The sequence below is a fragment of the Hyaena hyaena genome, unplaced genomic scaffold, assembly GCF_003009895.1.
Source record: "Hyaena hyaena isolate Hyena2069 unplaced genomic scaffold, ASM300989v1 scaffold_120, whole genome shotgun sequence".
Taxonomy (NCBI): Eukaryota; Metazoa; Chordata; class Mammalia; order Carnivora; family Hyaenidae; genus Hyaena; species Hyaena hyaena.
This window is the reverse complement of record NW_024080752.1, coordinates 2335131-2351963: the sequence shown is the minus strand read 5'-3', so window position 1 is coordinate 2351963 and position 16833 is coordinate 2335131. Positions and strand designations below refer to the sequence as shown.

Genomic DNA, 16833 nt, shown 5'->3' with positions numbered 1-16833 from the left:
AAGTCGGATTTATTCTGGGGCTGCAAGGATGGTTCAATATTCCCAAATCAATAAATATGATACACTACATCAATAAAAGCATAAAAAAACAATGATTATTTCAGTAGATATAGAAAAAGCATTTGACAATGTACAACTCATTTTAAAAACTCTCAACAGGGGCACCTGGGTGGCTCAGTCAGGTAAATGCCTGATCTCAGTTTGTGGGATTGAGCCCCATGTCAGGCTCTGTGCTGACAGTAGGCAGCCTGCTTGGGATTCTCTCTCCTCTCTCTCTGCCCCTCCCCCTGCTCATGTGCCCACTCTCCCTCTTTCTCTCAAAATAAACATTTAAAAAAGCCCTGAATGGTGGGTTTAAAAGGAACATACCTCAACATGAAGGCGTATATGACAAATCCATAGCTAACATCACATTTAGTGATGAAAAATGATGTGGAGGGCAAAGGCAAAAGAAATAAAGGGAAAAAAATGTAAAAAATGTTTAACAAATACTTAAGAGAGAGTGACCTTTTCTCAAGGAGCTTAGCCGCCTAGATGTTAATACTTTGCTAGAGGAGAAAGCCAACCTTAGCTTGACATTAGCTGGACCTCCAGGATCCTGCAAAAATCCCCTTGGAAACTTTGTTTATCTCTACTCTCTCAAGATATATGTTAGCAATCATTCTCCAAATAGATAGCCCACTGATAGACATCTGAAGAGTCTCATGACTAGGAGTTTACTAGACAGTGGTAGATGACCTTTCCTAACAACAGCTAGCTCCTCAAGGTCCAAATTCCTTAAAGACTTATCCTTTTCCTAACCCCCTCCCAACCTGAAGGTATTCCACTCCTCATGACCTCAGAGCACCTACAACCACCCTTTTTGCACCAAAGACGTCTCAAGAATTATTTGTTCACTCCCGAACCCCAATGTTACACATCAAAAACCAGAACTTTTGCTCTAAAGCCAGGAATAAGGATGCACACTCTCACTTTTATTCAACATAGTATCAGAAGCCCTAGCTATAGCAGCAGACAAAAATTAAAAAGAGGCATCCAGGGGCGCCTGGGTGGCTTAGTCGGTTAAGCGTCCGACTTTCGCTTAGGTCATGATCTCGCGGTTCGTGGGTTCGAGTCCCGCGTCGGGCTCTGTGCTGACTGCCAGCTCAGAGCCCGGAGCCTGTTTCAGTCTGTGACTCCCTCTCTCTGTGACCCTCCCCTGCTCACGCTGTCTCTCTCTCTCTCCTAGAAATAAATAAAACATTAAAAAAAAATTTTTTTTAAATAAAATAAAAATAAAAAGAGGCATCCATATTGGTAAAGAAGTTAAACTGTCACTATTTGCAGATGACATGATACTATACATAGAGTCCTAAAGATCCACCAAAACACTACTAGAATTAATAAATGAATTCAGTAAAGTTGTAAGATACAAAATTAATACCCAGAGGGCTGGAAAGATGTTGGAGTTGGAGGACACTAACTTTGCCGTGTCTCACAGATCCAACTAGATAACACCCATATTTGCATAAATGACCCAGAAAACAACCCAGGGACTGCCAGAACAAACTTCACAACTGAAGACAGGGAAGAGGCTACAATGAAGAAGGTAGGAGTGGCTAAGATGTGGTCTGGAAGCAATAGACCATGGCTGTATGTGGTGGAGAGGCAGCCAATGACATGGAGAAGGGTGGAAAACGGTTTCACGCTAGGGATATTTGCCTTTGAATGTGAGAGGGGCTGAATTTCCTAAGTTCTTAAAACCAATGGGGCTTAACCTGGAATTTAAAAATCATGAGGCGTGGCTCTGGGAGAGACTGGAGGGTGCTAAGAAACAGAGTTCCCTCCCCTAAAGAGACAGCATGACAAAGAGCCTGTACCATACTGTGCAGAACAGCAGTTTGAAAAACACTGGGGAGCAGATGGGAGGAAGAGCGATTTGCTCATCTTGGAGTGTGGCCTAGAGAGACAGGAAGCACAGGGAGACCCTTCCAGGGAAAAGGGAGCTGGCAGAAGCCATTTCCAACCCCCAGCCCCAGCATAAACAATGGCCACCAGTAGGAAAGAGTGAAGCACAGATAATCTTTACCTAAACTGTTTGCACCAAGCCCCAACCCCTCATGCTTTGGTGAGTCTGCCCTTTCCAGTCATGCTCCCTCCTCAGTCCTGGTGCTGCAGGCCCCCTCCCCCTGAAGTCCAGTGCACGCCTTGTTAACTCATCTCCTGAACCACATGTTTTGCAAGACATCACTTCCAGCAGCGTGGGAGGCAGGTCTCGTTTTACAAACAAACCACTTCATGGTCCACAACAGCCAGCCTCGGTAGACAACTGGACTGAAGGAAAAAGAGGCCAGTGCTCAACAGCAGAGCACATGCAACACACAGAGGAGCCCTTTTTTTTTTTCTTTTTTTTTTGAAGCGCCAGGTCACAAGGGGACACTACCCTTCAGGGCACTGTAGGAATTCTTCTTTATAAGGCTATTATCATTAAGAGCAAGAGAAGCAATTGACTTTTCTAACAGAGAAAGAGACATAGAGATAAACAAAATGAGGAGACAGAGAAACATCTCCCAAATTAAAGATCAGGCCCAAACCACAGAGAGAGACCAAAGTGAAATGAATATAAGAGAATTTAAAGTAATGATCACAAAGATACTCAGTGAACTTAAGAGTGGAGGACATCAGGGGCGCCTGGGTGGCTCAGTTAGTTAAGCCTCTGACTTTGGCTCAGGTCACAATCTCCCGGTTCATGGGTTTGAGCCCCACATCAGGCTCTGTGCGGACAGCCAGCTCGGAGCCTGGAGCCTGTTTCAGATTCTGTCTCTCTCTCTCTCTCTCTCTCTCTTTCTGTCTCTCTCAGAAATAAATAAAAAACATTTGAAAATTAAAAAAAAAAAAAAGAGTGGAGGACATCAGACCCTTAACAAAGAGAAAAAAAAAACCAATCAGATATCAAGAACACAATAAATGAAATTAAAAATAACACTAGATGGAATAAATAGCAGGCTAGATGAAGTAGAAGAATGAGTTAATGACCTGGAAGACAGAGTAATAGAAAGTAACCAAGCTTAGCAAAAGTGAGGAAAGAAAATTACATAAAATGAGAGTAGTCATAGGGAATTCTGACTCCATCAAGTGTAATAGCATCCACAGTATAGGGACCCCAGAAAAAGAAGAAACAAATGAAGCAGAAAATGTATTTGAAGCAATAATAGCTGAAAACTTCCTTAATCTAGGGAAGGACACAGATATCCAGATCCAGGAGGCACAAAGATTCCCCCCAAAAATTCAATGCAAGGAGGTCTACCCAAGACACATGGTAATTAAAATGGCAAAAAGCTGCTGCCGGGTGCGCGGAGCCCGCTGGGGTGAGGAAAACGAGGTCCCTCTATGGCTCGTCACCTGAAACACGAACTCACAGGCTAATATCCCAGTTTTTAGTTCTCTGCCTTCCCTCTGGAGTTCCAGCCAGCCAGGAGCGCGGATGCCCGGTGTCCGCGCGGCTCTTTCAGGGTCCCCAGCCGCCCAGCCGCCCGGGAGCTACAATGGCGGCAGGCGCGCCACCACTCTGAAGTCCTGACTCCAGGAACCAGCACAAAGAAGCAGTTTGTGTGCTCAGCTCCCCCCAGGACCAGTTGGCGCGAGGGGACCTGGTGTGCAGATTCTGCAAAGGACAACAGTATTACAAAAGACAATGAAGTAACGAATACGGATGCAAAAATCCTCAACAAGATCCTTGCAAATCGAATCCAGCAGCATATAAAAAGAATCATCCACCAAGATCAAGTGGGATTCATTCCTGGGTTACAGGGCTGGTTCAACATTCGCAAAACAATCAATGTGATACATCATATCAATAATAGAAAAGATAAAAACCATATGATCCTGTCAATAGATGCAGAAAAAGCATTTGACAAAATACACCATCCCTTCTTAATAAAGACTCTAGAGAAAGTTGGGATAGAAGGAACCTACTTAAACATCATAAAAGCCATCTATGAGAAGCCTTCAGCTAACATCATCCTCAACGGGGAAAAACTGAGAGCTTTCCCCCTGAGATCAGGAACACGACAGGGATGTCCACTCTCACCACTGTTGTTTAACATAGTGCTGGAAGTCCTAGCATCAGCCATCAGACAACAAAAGGAAATCAAAGGCATCAGAATTGGCAAAGAGGAAGTCAAACTTTCACTCTTCGCAGATGACATGATACTCTACATCGAAAACCCGACAGACTCCACCAGAAGCCTACTAGAACTGATCCAAGAATTCAGCCAAGTTGCAGGGTACAAAATCAACGTACAGAAATCGGTTGCATTTTTATACACCAACAATGAAGCAACAGAAAGAGAAATCAAGAAACTGATCCCATTCACAATTGCACAAAAAACCATAAAATACCTCGGAATAAACCTAACCAAGGATACAAGAGATCTGTATGATGAAAACTATAGAAAACTTATGAAGGAAATTGAAGAAGACACAAAGAAATGGAAAAACATTCCATGCTCATGGATAGGAAGAATAAATATAGTTAAGATGTCATTACTACCTAAAGCACTCTACACATTCAATGCAATTCCAATCAAAATTGCACCAGCATACTTCTCAAAACTAGAACAAACTATCCAAAAATTTGTATGGAACCACAAAAGACCCCGAATAGCCAAAGTAATACTGAAAAATAAAACCAAAACGGGAGGTATCACCATCCCAGACTTCAGCCTCTACTACAAAGCTGTCATCCTCAAGACAGTATGGTATTGGCACAAAAACAGACACATAGACCAATGGAACAGAATTGAGAACTCAGAAGTGGACCCAAAAGTATACAGCCAACTGATCTTTGACAAAGCAGGAAAGAATATCCAATGGAAAAAAGACAGCCTTTTTAACAGATGGTGTTGGGAGAACTGGACAGCAACATGCAGAAGAATGAAACTAGATCATTTTCTCACACCATGCACAAAAATCAACTCAAAATGGATAAAGGACCTGAACGTGAGACAGGAAACTATCAACACCCTAGAGGAGAAAGCAGGAAACAACCTCCTTGACCTCCACCGCAGCAACTTCTTACTTGACACATCCCCAAAAGCAAGGGAATCAAGAGCAAAAATAAACTGTTGGGACCTCATCAAGATTAAAAGCTTCTGCACAGCCAAGGAAACAACCCAGAAAATTAATAGGCAACCAACGGAATGGGAAAAGATAGTTGCAAATGACATATCAGATAAAGGGTTAATATCCAGAATCTATAAGGAACTCACCAAACTACACGCCCGAAAAACAAACAACCCAGTGAAGAAATGGGCAGAAGACATGAACAGACACTTCTCCAAAGAGGACATCCAGATGGCCAACAGACACATGAAACGATGCTCAGCATCCCTCCTCATCAGGGAAATACAAATCAAAACCACACTGAGATACCACCTCACGCCAGTCAGAGTGGCTAAAATGAGCAAATCAGAGAACTCTAGATGCTGGCGAGGATGTGGAGAAACGGGCACCCTCCTACACTGTTGGTGGGAATGTAAACTGGTACAGCCCCTCTGGAAAACAGTGTGGAGGTTCCTCAGGAAACTAACAATAGAACTCCCTTATGACCCAGCAATAGCACTGCTAGGAATTTACCCAAGGGATACAGAAATGCTGAGGCATAGGAGCACATGTACCCCAATGTTCATAGCAGCACTCTCCACAATAGCTAAAACATGGAAAGAGCCTAAGTGTCCATCAACAGATGAATGGATCAAGAAGATGTGGTTTATCTATACCATGGAATACTACATGGCAATGAGAAACAATGAAATCTGGCCATGTGTAGCAACGTGGATGGACCTTGAGGGTGTTATGCTGAGCGAAATAAGTCAGGCAGAGAAGGACAAATATCATATGTTTGCACGTATAGGAGGATTAGGAGGAACCTGACGGAGGAACAAGGGGGAGAAGAAGGGCGGAAATGGTGGGGGAAAGGGAGAGAGGCAAACCATGAGAGACTCTTGAATGCTGACAAAAACTGAGGACTGATGGATGTGGGGGGGAGGAGGGGATGGGCACGGAGGAGGGCACTTGTGGGGATGAGCACTGGGTGTTATGTGGAAACTAATTTGACAATAAACTATTTGTAAAAAAAATAATAATAATAATAATAAAAATATTTTCTATACTATAACATTATTAAAATTTTTTAATTAAGAAACATAGTGGACACTTGCAGTGGAAGCAAGGAAAGGGGGGTTCTGTACCATGCAATAAATATTTGCTCATAGAATTCAAAATTATTATATTGCAATATTAATATTATATTAGTCTACCTTGTAAGCACTGTAACCAAGTTAATAGTAGTGGAGAAAAATTAATAATGTATACTTGAGGGGTGCCTGGGTGGCTCAGTCAGTTAAGCATCTGACTTTGGGTCAGGTCATGATCTTGCAGTTTGTGAGTTCAAGCCCCGCTTTGGGCTCTGTGCCGACAGCTCGGAGCCTAGAGCCTACTTCGGATTCTGTGTCTCCCTCTCTCTCTGCCCCTTCCCCCCCCCGCCTCAGAAAATAAATAAATATTGAAAACTTTTAAGAAAAGAAGGATCATTTTTTTTTAAAGTTCATAGGTTTGGTTCTGAGATGTTAAACAGGTTAAAAAGTGAGACTGACATTTTATAATGTATTAATGCAACAAGCTAAATAGGCAAATTAGACGTCTGTGTATCAAAGGAACCTGGGGAAGCATAATGGGCTCTGCTGGGAGCTCTTTCATGTGCTCTGGACCCAGAGGCTGGAGCCTGCTCCAGGTTCAAGGTAAAATCAGAGTGTATACTAAAAACTGTTAACACCGTGATCCAGATGAGAAACCCAGACAATGGCTTGGTGCGTGGGGATGGCTGACGTTGTGGGAAGCTCTGGATGATTTGGTCTGAATTATACTCCATGCTTCTCTTCCCGCAGGGAATCCTCAGTGACAGCTGACTTAGAGCCAAAGGGAACCCCTAGAGTTTCCCCGAGGACCAGATGGCACAGGCAGTGACTATGTGACTATCCTGTACCAATTGTCTGGGAGCTTTGGCTATACAGCGGCTCATGAATATCCAACACAAAGCTACTGAAACTAACTTCTGCTGCTCCCACAGCCCAAGCTGAGAATGCCCCCAGATTTGAAATAGCCCATGAGTGAAGGGAAAGCAAGCAGGCAGTGGACAGGACATTTTATTCTTTAGTTATTCTACAGTTCTAAGTCCAGGCTCTATACTTTGATTTAGAAAGAAGAATATTAGAAGTGAGGGAAAGATAAGAGGAGGCATTCAAGGGGTACCTGGGTGGCTCAGTCGGTTAAGCCATCATCTCACCATTTGGGAGTTTGAGTCCCACCTCAGGCTCTGTGCTGACAGCTCAGAGCCTGGAGCCTACTTCGGATTCTGCGTCTCCCTCTCTCTCTGCCCATCCCTCCCACCCCCACTCACTCTTTCACTCTCTCTCTCTCTCTCTCTCTCTCTCTCAATAACAAATGTTTAAAAAAATGAAAAAGAGTAGGCATTTAAGTGGATAATTCTACAGTTTTGTTTAAAAGTATGTTATTTTTAAATAATTTCAGCATTTTACTCACCACTACCGCACAGAGGTTATATTTAGGGTGTTTCCGAAAAACTGGACAAATATAAGGAGTGAGGTCCAGGTTTGTGAGCGGGTAATGAATATCTGTTCTCAGTTTCCTTTTCATTGTACCCAGAATGTCAAATCTGGAAAGAGAATAATATAGAGTAAGTTTGTAAACCAGTCATTAGTGAAGCCTACATATCTTGGTAAATTCCAATTAAACATAATTTCTTGGAAAGATAATTGGGCACAGACCTGTACACAATTTTTTTCCTCATCTATGTGTATTTATAATCTCCACATTTCTAAGTGTCACCAGAACTGAGACTGGTTGGGCCAGGGGTATGGGTCGGGGGGTGAGACATTACAGAATCAATCAGTGAGAGGAGACAGGGACAAAGCCATGTTTAACATCAGGGAGTAAAATCACAATGAATGACTCAGCTCTTCCTTATCTTGATTTTATTTAGCACATGTTGTCTTGGCAGTTTCCTTTTTCCAGCTCTGAGGGTTTTTTAATGGTTATTTATTTTTTAGAAAGAGAGACTGCGAGCTGGGGGAGGGGTGGCAGAAAGAGAGAGAGAGAGGCCCAGGATCCTGTTGGGCCGGCTGAGAGGTGGGGCAGAGACGCCACAGAATGGCAGACCTTCTTAAGATGGCTGACCTTCCCACCACTACATCGGTGACTGTTACTACACTGGCGGGAAACAGAAATTTAAACCTTCCAATCTTGGGACTTTCCAGTCAAAAGACTGCCCCTGTTATCTGAAGCCCCACTAACAGTCCATAAAACCCCACCACCACCCAACCAGGGCGCAACTTTCCTGACTCCCTTTCTTGAGTCACGGAACCTCGCCCGAGGGTGCATACAGTAAAACTCCTTCTGCGGAGCCTTTTGCCTTGGAGTCTTTTTTCACTCAAAAACCTTACATTTGGTGCCGAAACCCGGGAGGAGACTGAGCTCCCACTTCGGTGAGGAAGCTCTCTCCTCTCCATATCCGGACCGGGGACTGCCTCTCCAAGCGCTATTCTCAAGACTGCGGTGAGTGTCCCTAGCCCCCAGCCCTCTCCGCCCGGGGTGCCCTGTCCTAACCGCGGCCGCGTCAGGGCAACCTCCCTCCGGCTACCAGGTAGCCTCCGAAGCTCCAAAGAATCGGGAGACGGCCCCTTTCTGCGGCAGCTACCCGTCTCTTCTCTGATCTGCAGTCCAGCACACGGATGAGAGGACGCTTTCTGCCGTGATCTGAACTGGTGGGTGGGGCGGCTATGGGAACTTCCCAGTCCCAAATTGATCCAAAAACGCCCTTGGGTTGTCTTCTGGCCAATCTCAAAACCTTAGAGTTGGACCAGGACCTGCGCAGGCGGCGCCTTATACATTACTGTACTGTTGCCTGGCCTCAGTATCAATTGGACAACCAGTCACAACGGCCTCCTGGAGGCACTTCTGACTACCAAATTCTCACGGACCTTGATAATCTCTGTAGACGCCAAGGCAAATGGTCTGAGGTTCCTTACGTCCAAGCCTTTTGGACCCTGCGCTCTCGTCCTTCACTCTGCTCCCGCTGCTCTACGTCTCAGGTTCTTCTGGCTCGCACCCCCGCCCCCCTCCGGCCCTCTCACCTACACTCCCTTAAAGATCCAGAACCCTCTATACTCTTCCCCCTTTCCGAACCTCCCAAAAACTTGTCTGGCCCTCCTGTGAGGGCCCCTCTTTTGCTCCCGCCTCCGCCGTACCGCGCTCCCATCCCCCAGCCTCCCGTACCTCTCGCTCAACAACCCTCTGACCCGACTCCAACCTCGGCCCTACCTACCCCCATGGCTCCTGGAGCTCATCAGCCGCAGATCGCGGTAGAACCTGCCCCCCAGGGGGTCCCCCACTCATCCCCTCCTATCTCCGCCTGCACCCGGTCCCACGACCCCTCTCCAGACCTGGTCTGCCCGCTGCGAGAGGTCGCGGGGGCCGAGGGTGTTGTTCGGGTCCACGCGCCCTTCTCCCTCCAAGACCTTTCCCAAATACAGAAGCGCCTGGGTTCCTTTTCCGCCAACCCAGATAACTTCATCAAAGAGTTTCCATACCTGGCCCAGGTCTATGACCTAACCTGGCACGACCTCCATGTCGTCCAGACCACCACTCTCACTACTGAGGAGAGGGAACGCTGACCAGGTCCATCTCACCGACGCCACCCTGCCTGTTGGCGCTCAGGCGGCCCCAGCCATAGAACCCGGATGGAACTACCAGAACGGGCAAGATGGCCGCCGGCGACGCGGCCGCATGGCTCAATGCCTCATTGCCGGTATGCGCGCAGCCTCTAACAAGGCAGTCAATTATGATAAAATCAGAGAAATCATGCAGGCCCCTGACGAAAACCCGGCTGTTTCTCAACCGATTAACCAAGGCTCTAGCTCTATATACTCGCCTCAATCCGGCCTCGCTGGCCGGGGCGACTGTCCTGGCTACCCACTTTATCTCCCAGTCGGCGCCAGACATTCGAAAAAAACTAAAAAAAGCGGAGGAGGGACCACAGACTCCCATCGCCGACCTAGTGAAAATGGCCTTTAAAGTTTTTAACTTCCGGGAGGAGGCAGCTGAGCTGAAACGACAGGCCAGACTCCAGCAAAAGGTCCCGCTATAAACTGCTCTGGTGGCAGCCCTGCGGCCGGCCGGCTCCCGGAGCCAACATAAAAGGGGAACCAACCACACCCCTCCGGGGGCCTGTTTCAAATGCGGAGCTGAGGGACACTGGTCCCGTCAATGTCCCAATCCAAAAGAGCCCACCCGACCCTGTCCCCAGTGCCGACTGACGGACACTGGAAATCCGCCTTCCCAAGCCTCGGGGGATCCTCAGCGCCTCCACGTGGGGGAAACACCGAGACAGTAAGTCCTGCTCTCCAGCTACTTGGATTAGAGGAGGGCTGACGGGGCCCAGACTCGGACACCCCTCTCACCCAGGCCGAGCCCAGGGTCATGCTCCAGGTAGCGGGTAAGTCCATCTCCTTTCTGCTGGACACGGGGGCTACCTATTCAGTTTTGCCTTCCTACTCAGGACTAACCCAATCCTCACCGGTCACCGTTATGGGACTCGATGGGACCTCCTCCTCACCTAGGGTGGCCCCTCCCCTCACCTGCAGCCTGGATGGGTTTCCCTTCTCACACTCCTTCTTAGTGATCCCCTCTTGTCCCGTGCCCCTACTGGGAAGGGACATCCTCCACAAACTACAGGCTACCATCCAGCTTTCGCCCTCTCCCTCCATTTCGGAATGCCTCATCCTACCCCTACTCTCCACCCCATCCCTCCCGTCCCCAAAATGCCTCCCTGCAGCGGACCCAAGAGTGTGGGACACCTCTAAACCAGTCGTTGTGTCTCACCATTCTCCTGTAAAGATACAGTTAAGGGACAGATCACAGTTCCCCTCCCGGGCACGTTTTCCTATTTCCTTAACCCATCGGAGGGGCCTTAAGCCTATCATAGACCGCCTAAAACAGCAGGGTCTCCTCATCCCCATCAGCTCCCCCTACAACACGCCTATCTTGCCTGTCCGCAAGCCGTCAGGGGCCTACCGATTAGTCCAGGACCTGCGGCTCATTAACGAAGCTGTAGTCCCACTCCACCCCGCCGTCCCTAAGCCTTATACCCTACTATCCCACGTCCCACCCCGAACCTCCCACTTCACGGTGCTGGATTTAAAGGACGCCTTTTTTACCATCCCTTTACATCCCGACTCCTACTACCTCTTTGCCTTCACCTGGGAGGACCCCGATACCAATGTCTCAGGACAACTGACATGGACCGTCCTTCCTCAGGGGTTCCGGGATAGCCCCCATATCTTTGGCCAGGCCCTGGCTACCGACTTACAGCAGTGCATCCTTAAGGCCAGCACCGTCCTCCAATATGTAGATGATCTCCTCCTCTGTAGCCCATCCCCTTCTCTATCTCAAGAGGACACAACCACCTTACTCAACTTTTTAGGAGCCAAAGGGTATCGAGTTACACCCTCCAAAGCACAACTGTGTACCCCCTCAGTCACCTATTTAGGAATTTCCTTGACCCCTACATCCAAATCCCTCACCGGGGACCGCATCCGCCTCCTCCAGGAACTTCAGCCCCCTCAGAACGCAGAGGAAATTCTCTCCTTCTTGGGATTAGTGGGCTTCTTCAGACACTGGATCCCCAATTTTGCCATTCTGGCCCGGTCCCTATATCGGGCGGCAAAGGAGACACCCCAAGGACCCTTAACCGACCCCACCTCCGTCCGACATCTGTTCTCTAAACTACGGAACTGCCTCACTACTGGACCAGTTCTGGCATTGCTGGACCCCTCTAAACCCTTTCACCTCTTTACTGGTGAACACTCTGGTTCAGCTACTGGCCTCCTAACCCAATCGGTGGGGCCCGCCCATAGAGCAATAGCCTACCTATCCAAACAACTAGACACCGCTGCCCAAGGCTGGCAGCCTTGCCTCAGGGCACTGGCAGCGGCCGCCACTTTTACCAAGGAGGCCCTTAACTCATCTTAGGAAACTCTCACAGTCTACTCTCCCCATGGGCTCGCAGATCTGGTCAGTGACTGATCTCTGGCTCAACTCACCCCTTCGTGTCTCCAGCTATACCATCTGCTGTTCATCGAGAATCCCCTGGTCTCCCTCTCTACCTCTCCTCGCCTAAACCCCGCCACTCTGCTGCCTGTGCCCTCGTCCAGCCCTGAGCCCTCCCATTCCTGCCTGCAGCTTCTGGAGGAACTAACCCCCTCCCTCCCAGGACTATCTGACCAGCCATTATCCAAGCCTGACCAAATCCTCTTTGTAGATGGGAGCTCCCTCCTAACCCCAGACGGCCAAAGGCGCGCCGCTTACGCCGTGGTCACTTCAGACTCAGTAATAGAGGCGGCCCCTCTCCCTATTGGAACCACTTCTCAAAAGGCCGAACTAATAGCCCTTACCCGAGCCCTCCACTTATCAAAGGGGCAACGGGTTACAATATACACAGACTCTGAGTACGCCTATCTCATCACTCACACCCACTCCATCCTTTGGCAGGAACGGGGATTCCTAACCACTAAAGGAACTCCCATAGTCAATAGGCCACTTATCGCCAAACTACTCGAGGCCCTCAGACTCCCTGCTGAGGTAGCAATAGTGCACTGCCACAGAGATCAGACCTCCAAAGATCCTGTCTCTTTGGGAAACAACAAGGCCGACTCAATGGCCAGACAAATGGCCTTAAACACTTGCCTGGCCCCGATTCTTTTCCTCAATACCCCTCACAGCCCCTCATAGTCTAAACAAGAAGTACAAACCCTCCAGAGCTTGGGAGGAAAAACAGGAGACAAAGGATGGATCTATGTTCAGGACAAAATCGCCCTTCTGGGCAATCTGGCCTGCACACTAATAGCTGAAATTCACCAGTCCCTCCACATTGGCCCAAAGGCTCTCTTCCAGTTCCTTCAACCCCTCTTTCATCACCCCTCTCTAAGGTTATAGAGACAGTACACAGATCCTGCAAAACCTGTGCAACTGTCAACACACAAGGTGGGATACGTAGGCCAGGACCCAACCACCAACTCCGTGGACACCAATCCAGAGAGGATTGGCAGCTAGACTTTACCCACGTGCCCAGCCACAAATCCTTTCAGTACCTACTAACTATGGTAGACACATTTACAGGCTGGATTGAAGCATTTCCCACGGCCCGGGAGACAGCAGATGTAGTGGCCACTATCCTCATCGAACACATCATTCCATGATTTGGACTGCTCCGAACTCTGCAGTCGGACAACAGACCTTCCTTCGTTTCCAGCATCACTCACCAGGTGGCAGAAACCCTTAACATCACCTGGAAACTCGACATCCCTTACCATCGCCAGTCATCGGGTAAGGTAGAAAAGGCAAACGGACTGCTGAGGGCCCAACTCACTAAACTTTAGAAACTCACCTCTCGTGGCCCAATTTACTACCCCTTGCCCTCAATCGACTCAGGGCGACTCCCCGCGGGCCCTCGGGATTAAGTCCTTTCGAACTTCTATATGGGCAGCCATTTCTCCTAACTCACAACCTCCCGGCCTCCCCTCCACCCCTCCTTTCATACCTGGCCTACCTGACCCTCCTCCGGGCCCTTTTACAAGCCCATGCTGACGCAGTCATACCAGCCCCAGACACCCATGGTGAAGGGGAGGCCACCACCCAAACCTTACTCCCTGGAGACCAGGTCCTCCTTAGGGACTTACAACCAGGTTCCCTCCAGCCACGGTGGTCTGGATCCCACACCGTCATCCTCACCACCTCAACTGCAGCAAAATTGCTGGGGCATCAGCCCTGGGTACACATCAATAACCTTAAGCGGGCACCAAAATCAGATGATTGGACCTCGCAGATGGTGGGCCCAACCCAACTTCGGCTGGTACGTACTCCTAATCCTGGTTCTTCTACACCCCCTGGTCTGGGCAACTGAATGTAACCGGTGTATGCATGGCAGTGGACAAAGAAGGTATTTCCAATCCTATACCTATATGCCCAAAATATGCTACGAAGGAAAAACCCCAATCACTTGTACCTCCACTCATGCCCCAGGAAAAACCTTTTGGGCCTCTGAACTTAATGCCCAGAGGACAACAAAATCTCCCTGCAACCAATACCCCAAGACAGGAACCGTCTGCTGGACTTACCTAGCCCAAATAGGACTCTCTGACGGGGGAGGAGTCCAAGACCAAGCTAAACACAATCAGACCAAACAAATGCTCCAAAACCTACATACCCAACGACAGGCCCAGATCACCCCTACTTACAGGGGACTCAACCTCGATACCCTACAAAATTTTCTCCCCACTGACCAACTGACTAATACTCTAATAAACTCTAGTTACAACCTCTGGCAGAACCTGACTGGCGACCGCGACTGTTGGGTCTGTTTCCCTTTCTCTACCATTACCAATATCATCGGAATCCCCATCCCAACAACGTGGCGCCTCCCCAATATCACTACTACTAACCAAACGGTCCACACGGGGGCCCTGGGAAAACCAATACCTATCTATAACCTCTCCTCAACCCAGGACATTCTCACCTTCAACGCCTCATCTGCCAGCTCCTCCCTCCCCTACTGTACCCCTCCTGGAATATTTCTCTCATGTCCGGAGGGGATCTACCGCTGCCTAACTGCCAGTGATTCCCTAAACTGCATCTTTATTCTCCTATCCCCTTCAACCAACATCTATTCACATACTCAGCTCCTGTCTCTCTTATTCCCAACACACCGAGCCAAACGAGCGGTTTTCGTTCCCCTTCTCATTGGGGCAGGCCTAGCCACTGGCATCGCCACCGGGGTGGCAGGCCTCGGAACTTCCATAAATTTTTATTACAAACTCTCCCAGGCCCTCAATGAGGACATGGAACGAATCGCCGATTCCCTCACTGCTCTACAGACCCAGATTACTAGTCTTGCAGCCGTAGCCCTACAAAACAGACGGGCTTTAGACCTCCTGACGGCTGAAAAAGGGGGAACCTGCCTCTATCTGAAGGAGGAGTGTTGCTACTACGTTAACCAATCAGGCATAGTCACATCCAAAGTTCGTGAACTCAGGGACCGAATCCAGGCGAGGCGCCAGGACTCCCACATATGGGGTCTAGACCCCCATGCCTGGGTAACCTGGCTCCTGCCCCTGGCGGGACCCCTATGCTTAATCCTGCTATCAATCTCGGTTGCCCCCTGTCTTATTAGGTATCTGTGGGAGCGGCTCCAGGAAATGTCCCGAGTCTCAGTAAATCAACTCCTCCTGCAGCCCTACTCTCGCCTGCCCACCTCCGACTACCCCTATAACGACGCCCACCCGTCAGCAGGAAGTAGCCGGAACTGAATCGACGCCCCTTCCATCTATATTTAAAACAAAAGGTCGGAATGTTGGGCCGGCTGAGAGGTGGGGCAGAGACGCCACAGAATGGCAGACCTTCTTAAGATGGCTGACCTTCCCACCACTACATCGATGACTGTTACTACACTGGCAGGAAACAGAAATTTAAACCTTCCAATCCTGGACTTTGCAGTCAAGAGACTGCCCCTGTTATCTGAACCCCCACTAACAGTCCATAAAACCCCACCACCACCCAACCAGGGCGCAACTTCCCTGACTCCCTTTCTTGAGTCACGGAACCTCGCCCAAGGGTGCATACAGTAAAACTCCTTCTGTGGAGCCTTTTGCCTTGGAGTCTTTTTTCACTCAAAAACCTTACAAATCCGAAGCCGGCTCCATGCTCCAAGTTGTCAGCACACAGCCCAACCTGGGGCTTGAACCCATGACCATGAGATCATGACTTGAGCTGAAGTCAGACACTTAAATGACGGAGTGTCCCAGGTACCCCTCCAGCTCTGAGGGTGGTGGTTTTCTTTTTTTTAATGTTTTAGAGAGAGACAGGATGTGAGCAGGAGAGGGGCAGAGAGAGAGACACACACACAGAATCAGAAGTGGGCTCCAGGCTCTGAGCTGTCAGCACGTGGGGCTTGAACTCACAAGCAGTGAGATCATGACCTGAGCTGATGTTGGACACTTAACCAAGTGAGCCACCCAGGCGCCCCTCTGAGGCTTTAATATATCCTTAATAAGATAAAATTTTCTGAAAATCTTGTCACATTCTCTATTTGTTATATAGATCAGCAGTTCCCAAATCTGAACTCCTATCAGAATCACTCTGGAGTGTTTTCAAAAATTATGTTTATTTTGGAAAAATGGCCGATTTAAGTCTGGGGCAGGACAATTCCTGCATGACCCAGAGATATTCTCGTGCCAAAAAGCAAGAAACCTTGTTTGTAAAATCTAAGGGGATACCATCTGACCCAGCAGTCCCATGCTTACATACCATACCAAAAGAAATGAAGATTTATGCATATAAAAACCTATATGCTAATGTTTACAGCAGCTACATTCATATCTGCCACAAACTGGTATCAACACAAATGTTCATTGACTAATGAATGGATAAATAATTGTGGTACATTCATGACAGGGAGTACTACACAGTAATAAAAAGGAAGGAACCACTAACTCATGCCATGCCATGAATTAATCTCAGAAACATTATGCTAAGCCAAAGAAGCCAAACTCAAAAACAAAAACACCACACATGGTATAACATAGGACATTCTGAAAAAGGCCAAACTATAAAGATGGAAATCTGATCAGACAATTCCAGGGGCTGAGGGTGGGAGAAGGGGTGGATTATGAGAAAATATTTTGGGGTGATAGATGTAGTCTCTATGTTGGCTGTCATGGTTAG

At 48.3% G+C, this 16833-nt stretch overlaps 2 protein-coding genes across 4 annotated transcripts in view; one reads left to right on the top strand and one right to left on the bottom strand.

The window, feature by feature from the left end:
* USP50 (ubiquitin specific peptidase 50) overlaps window positions 1-16833 on the bottom strand; it is a 28802-nt gene that overhangs the window by 4362 nt on the left and 7607 nt on the right. For both annotated transcript variants that reach the window (XM_039237091.1, XM_039237092.1), the window contains exon 6: window positions 7582-7714. In XM_039237091.1, the coding sequence (XP_039093022.1) occupies window positions 7582-7714 (133 nt within the window). The remainder of the gene's footprint in view (window positions 1-7581; window positions 7715-16833) is intronic.
* Window positions 8508-15752, top strand: LOC120235005 (syncytin-1-like). 2 transcript variants are annotated; one of them, XM_039237089.1, is made up of 2 exons: window positions 8508-8613; window positions 13234-15752. In XM_039237089.1, exon 2 carries the CDS (start codon window positions 13695-13697, stop codon window positions 15417-15419), a length of 1725 nt encoding a protein of 574 aa, XP_039093020.1. In that variant the 5' UTR covers window positions 8508-8613; window positions 13234-13694; the 3' UTR covers window positions 15420-15752. The 2 variants fall into 2 exon arrangements, with proteins under 2 accessions (XP_039093020.1, XP_039093021.1); XM_039237090.1 differs by lacking the exon at window positions 8508-8613 and adding an exon at window positions 9877-10552.